The 6,182-nt window shown below is 41.0% G+C and overlaps 1 protein-coding gene across 1 annotated transcript in view; it reads left to right on the top strand.

Annotated features, from left to right (window-relative positions):
* The window catches only part of LOC123128155 (nuclear matrix constituent protein 1a), a gene marked incomplete in the record, with an annotated part of 6,588 nt that extends 741 nt beyond the window's left edge, over positions 1 to 5,847 (top strand). Inside the window, 7 exon segments of the mRNA XM_044548090.1 lie at positions 749 to 958; positions 1,322 to 1,575; positions 1,672 to 1,942; positions 2,048 to 2,131; positions 2,819 to 4,905; positions 5,022 to 5,205; positions 5,305 to 5,847. Of these exon segments, the coding sequence (XP_044404025.1) occupies positions 749 to 958; positions 1,322 to 1,575; positions 1,672 to 1,942; positions 2,048 to 2,131; positions 2,819 to 4,905; positions 5,022 to 5,205; positions 5,305 to 5,517 (3,303 nt within the window).
* Between the last annotated feature and the right edge of the window lie 335 nt (positions 5,848 to 6,182).

Here is a 6,182-nt window from a genome sequence, read left to right as displayed (position 1 = left end):
GAATCTTGTTTCGGGCTATGTCTCTTTACTCGCTTCGACTTCTGTCCCAAATTATTTAAATTATAAGATTCACAAGTAAGGCCAACTATGCAGTACTATTATCCTATATAGTACGTATTCTCTTTATCACATGTCGTCAGATTTTGAAAAGTAAAAATAACACCATTATTAAAATCAGTCATGCCTCAAACTTTTCGATTTAAACCAGCAATCCTTTCAGAAGATAGGGTTTTGACAATTTCTTGTTAGCACGACGAAACTGTACCCTTTGGCCTTTGCTGGTTCTTAAAGAATCAGATTTCCATGTGACCCATGGAAGAACTCATTTCTCTGGCTGTTTTGGCCAGACAGCCAGAAAACTGTCTGCTTATACCATTTTCAACAAAGCAGTGCAGAGTGTTACATTGGTTCTGCTTATAGTACCATTTAACACTTCTCAGTAATGCTAGTCATCATTATGATTGGGTTCTCCTTGTGGAAAGAACTGTGGGCTATAGCTAGTGTTTTCTGCCTTCTAAAACCAATAATATGGACAGGTAAAAAGTTAAGCAGTGGTGAAAATTATTATGCGTATTTTTGCATTTTCCTTCTCACTCACCTTGTGTAATTTGGATGTTGCTTCAGAAATTTCCTTTTTCCTCATCACAGTATTTTCTGTCAGGATATTTAACCTTCTGTTTTGTACTTTGTTCATTCCCATAACAGTTACAGTTATTGACATGTGTGTTTTCATGTGTATGTCTTACAGTTACATGAATATCAATACAATATGGGGCTGCTCTTGATTGAGAAAAAAGAGTGGGCAGCCAAATTTGACGAAGTCACCCACGTGCTGACACAAAAGGAGGAGATCTTAAAGCGGGAACAAGCTGCACATTTGAATGCTATATCAGAATATGAAAGGCGAGAAGAAAACATGCGGAAATCACTGGGTGTTGAGAAACAATGTGTAGCTGATGTATGTTGTTCTCTATCCCATAATTTTTTGTTCTTGTCATTTATCAGCACCATTCTGACCTGGCTACTCTGCCAGTTGCAGAGATCTAATGAGCACATCTATTTTTGCACTGCATTTTACATAGATATTTGATTCTTGGAAGTTGTTCAATACTTACAGTTGTGTGCTTTATGTAATCTAACTTTTTAGTATATCCTCTAATAGCCAAAATGAGTTGGTATGAATATTAGAGGCTGCTGCACCCACTGTAGTCATCAGTATTGCTTTTACTGAAAGCACTACTCTCTGTTTTAAACTGATTAAGCACTCCAATTTTTCTTTTTCTGGTTTACCTTATGACTTTTTGTTTGTCTGTATATGCAGCTTGAAAAGGCACTACGTGAAATTCGATCAGAGATAGCTGAGGTTAAGTTCACGTCTCAGAAAAAGATAGCTGATGCTCATTCTCTTGAGGCTAATTTGGAGGAAAAATCTTTGGAGATCGAGGGGAAGCTTCATGCTGCAGATGCGAAGCTTGCGGAGGCAAACCGTAAGAAGTCACAAGCTGACAGAGATTTAGAGGAGGCAGAAGCTCGGCAACGTAGGTTGGAGAAGGAGAAGCTATATTTTGAGACTGAGTATGCCAATTTCCTCTGTCTTCTTTCTCTACTTTATACTGTGCTATGCAGGTGATAATATTGTGTATTGTGTTTCATTGTTTTGGTTACGTACAGGAGGAAGGCCCGAGAGAAGCAACTCAAGGAGCAGGAGGAATCTCTGCAAGACTGGGAGAAAAAGCTTAAAGAAAGTCAGAACAGACTCGTTGATTTGCAGAGATCTGTAAATGACAGAGAGGAGAGAGCAAATGAGAATGACAAACTTTGTAAGATAAAACAGGAAGAATTGGAGGAGGCAAAGAAGACAGTGGAGTCAACTAAAATCATTTTGAAAACAAAGGAGGATGATATTGCCAAAAGGCTAAATGAATTACGCTCACAAGAGAAGGTAACCCAGTGATGGGTCCTGCATTCTTTTCTCCTCATTCTGGGTTATGACGAGTTGATAGTAAAATAAAAAGATATATGTTGTTTATTTTCTATTCATTTGCAGGATGCTGACGCAAAGCACAAGATTTTGGAAAAAAAGGAGAAAAAGTTATCTGAGAGAGAAGAAAAAGCTAGTGCAAGAGAAAAAGTAAGTAACACACCGATGAACAGTCTGCTCTCCATTTGTGGCATTATGAATAAATGGGTACAAGCGATGTTGCTGTTACATTTATTTGGTCATTATGCAGTTCGAGCATTTTACCCTTGAGGAAAATTAATGGCATATTAAATATGTACTTCCTCTGTAAAGAAATATAAGAGCGTTTAGATTAGTAAAGTAGTGATCTAAACGCTCTTATATTTCTTTACGGAGGGAGTACCGTTGATATTTTATGTTCTCTAGTTTTTTCTGTGGACTTTTCCCCTATATACTCCTTCCGTCCGGAAATACATGTCGGAGCAATGGATGTATCTAGTCATATTTTAGTTCTAATACATCCATTTTTCAGACAAGTATTTCCGGACTGAGGGAGTATATGTTATTCTGTAACTTTTTACAGGTTGATATGCTTAGCTTATTATTTTACCCATTGTGCTATTTCACTTGCCCACCTTGTCATGTGTAAATTGGCCGGATTGGCCACTATCCTGTGTTCATCTCATTACTTTCGAGCCATCGAGCTTTTCATACAGATACTCTGTTCTATTCCTTATGCTTGTCAGCTACAGATGTTCATGTTCCTAGCATCCTCTTTGGAATATTTGACACACAGAATATTATGTGTAACATGCACCTTTTTCAGTGATCTGATATTGTCAGAGAAATCTGTTTCAGATGGGGCTTCAGAAGCTTATCGAGGATCATGAGGTGAAGCTTGAAGCAAGAAGACGAGATTTTGAATTAGAGCTGGAGAGTGAGAGGAAATCCTTTGATGAAAAGATGAAACATAGGGAAGCTGATTTGGTAAAGAAGGAAAAAGATCTCAGTTCTCGGGAGAACAAAATATCTAAAAGGGAGCAAGCGTTAAATGAAAGCAAGAAAAAGCTGGAAGAATTGCAGAATGACCTTGATACCAAGTCGAAAGCTTTGAAGAAGTGGGATGAGTCACTGAAACTTGAGAAGGATAAGTTATCTGAAGAAAAGCTGCAAGTAGATCATGAACGAAAACAGGCTGAGATGTACAGATCGGATGTTGAAAGGCTGAAAGCCACAATTGAAGCTGAAAAGAAGCAAATTTTAGAAGAACAGAACAATTTGAAAGTTACAGAGGAAGAGAGGCAAGAGCACAGCATGCTGACAGCACAACTGAAGAAGGAGATTGATGAGTATAGAATGCGAAGCAATTCCCTCTCGGAAGAAACTGAAGATTTGAGGAAGCAGCGGCAGAAATTTGAAGAAGAGTGGGAGCAGCTTGATGAAAAAAGAGCTCGGCTAGAAGAGGAGGCAAAGGTGCTCAAGAATGAAAAAACGAATCTAGAAAGGTGGCGTCACAATGAAGAGAAGAGATTCAAGGATACACAGGATGAAATGGATGCGAAGTACAAGGAGCAGCAGGATAATCTTGCACTCAAGGAAAAAGCTTTGGCTGATGATATAAAACACCAGCGTGAGGAGATTGATGAATATCTGAAGAGAGAACGTGCTGATCTTCAGCGTAATTTGCAGCTCCATCGACATGAACTGGAGATGGAGATAGCGAATAAACTAGCAATTAAACAGAAGGAACTGGAACAGAAGGAGGATGAGTTAAATAAGAAAAGGGATTTTGTAGAAAATGAACTAAAGCATGCTGTTGATTTGAATGAGTCCAAGATTCAAAAGATAACATTGGAGAAACAACAGCTGCTGAGGGAAAAAGAAGTTCTAGTGGAGGAGAAGCGAAAATTGGAAACTGACAAGGCAGACATTAGAAGAGACATTGATAGTCTTCATGCACTCAGCAAGAGTCTGAAGGATCGTCGAGAAGCATACAACAGGGACAGGAATAACCTCATTGACATGTTTGAAAAGTACAAGATGTGCAAAAGCTGTGGGGTTTCTGTTTTTGAGGGCTTTGGTGATCTATCTCTCAAGGATGATGCTGCTATTGACCACCCAAGTTTGGCTGTTGAGGGAGATGATCGTTCCCCGAACACTGATGCTTTGGCTCAAGACACAGGAACACTTGTTAATTCAGCCGGTCGTTTCTCACTGTTGCAGAAGTGTTCAAGGCTTTTCAAGTTCTCTCCTAGGACAAAGGCCGAGCAGTCATCGGAACAGGAAGCGGAAATAAACATTCCTTTTGGTGCGAGATTAGAGGAAGCCTCACCGAGTGAAGCAGATTATGAGCCAACTCCTGTCTATCAGGCAGCAAATAATTCTTTTGATGCTGAGGGTCTCCCTTCCGACAGTGGAGCAAGGGGGAATGAAGAATCCGAAAGGCTTGATATAGCTGATGATATCCAGATCGAGTCTTCTGTTGGAGTCGCAGATAATTGTATAGATGTTCATGGAACTCAGCCATTTGCTGCTGCTAATGACATGACAGTTGACACAACAATTGCCTCTGTGGACCAAAATGGAAAGGACTCAACGGCTGCCCCTGAAGTAGATTTGCAACCTGAAGCATCAAATCCTCCAAAACGGAGGGTTAGACCAAGAGGGGTGAAAAAGACAAAGTCGGTTCGTGCAGTGCTTGAAGATGCTAAAGTAATTCTTGGTGAGAATTTAGATGAAAAGAATGATGATCAGGAAGATTCAGTTACTGTTGGTGGTACACGGAAGAGGCGCCTTGCTGGACCAGATATCAGTGATGAAGAAATTAGTGAAGCACAATCTGGAAGTGTTTCAGTTGGTGGGCAGCGTCGCAAGAGGCGGCAGCCAGCCGGCCCGTCAACGCAAGCCCCAGGTGAAAAACGCTACAATTTGAGACGCACTACAGTGTAAGTTAAATTGACCTTTCCCTATTTCATTTCTGCTCTGGGTTGTCTTCTCTTGCATTCCTTGGAACCGTGGAGTTAGTAAATGAATAATATTGTCGTTTTGCATCTTGGTATAGTGCAAATGCGGCGGCAGCAGCTCCTCCTGCACCGGAGAAAAAGAAAGGTGGGAGGACAGGGAAAAAGCGGACGGTAGAAACTACTGCTGATGACACGGAAGGAACCTCTAAAGCTGCTGATAGCAAGAGGACGGGGCCTTCTGAATCAGCTGATGGTGCATCGCAGTTGCAAGAGTTCTCCCAGGTAAGAGAGAGAGAGAGAGAGAGAGAGAGACTCTGCGCTATGTCAGGTGCATGTGTGTTTACCTGGGCTAATAAACTGGTAACCTGTCATTGATGTTAGGCTGAAACTGTTGATGCCCATGCTACTGCCGGTGAGGAGTATGGTGATATTGTTGTGGATGGTGAACAAGGTGAAGATGCGATGCCCATGACACCATCAGGAAGTGAGCGTGGGGGCGTCGAAGATGATGACGAGGATGATGATGATGATGATGATTCAGAGAGGCAAAACAAATCGATTGGGAAAACGCTATGGTCTTTCTTCACGACATAACAAGAGGAAGAATAAGAATTGCATCTGATTAGGTTGTTTCTAGTGTTTCTTGTTTTGCATTGACGATTCTTGGAACTCTAGGTTGTTGGTGTGTTCGGTGACGATTCTTGTAGATTTTCTTGCACTCGTTATGTCAAAGCGTCATGTAATTGGGAATGAGTATATTTTGTAGTCAGACATAGTTTGATGGATGGCGCTCACAGAATTTAGGTGATGCCCCATGTACTCATATTATGGCAGCGATGCCTGTAACAGTCGAGAGTTGTTGAGGTTTGTAATTCTTGTTCCTTATCCCACGTCCAGGTTACTTACTTTTGTTCACCTTCTCTACACTGTGTTGCGGCATCTTGTCATTCATCACGAGTTTTGGTGCCTCTGAATACAAAGGTGGGAAAGAAAAGCATTACAGGCGTGTGAATGTTTTTTTGCTGTGTGGGTAATGCTATTCAGCAAACGTTCCCTGGGTGCATGGCAAAACGAACGGTTTCCATGGCATTTGTTGTGTTGGAAGTATTTTTTTTGAACCGAGGCAAAAGATTTGCCTCGCATATTAATTAAGAGAGAATAGAGTTTTTACACTAGCCCAACAAATACAAAGTGGTGTTACTCTCCCGGTATTATAGTACCTAGCTTCTTAGCCCCGACGGTGACCCAGGTGAGGGCTT

This window comes from Triticum aestivum, chromosome 6A, assembly GCF_018294505.1.
Source record: "Triticum aestivum cultivar Chinese Spring chromosome 6A, IWGSC CS RefSeq v2.1, whole genome shotgun sequence".
NCBI classification, from domain to species: domain Eukaryota; kingdom Viridiplantae; phylum Streptophyta; class Magnoliopsida; order Poales; family Poaceae; genus Triticum; species Triticum aestivum.
The sequence above is the reverse complement of the archived record's forward strand: the minus strand, read 5'-3'. Positions and strand labels throughout refer to the sequence as shown.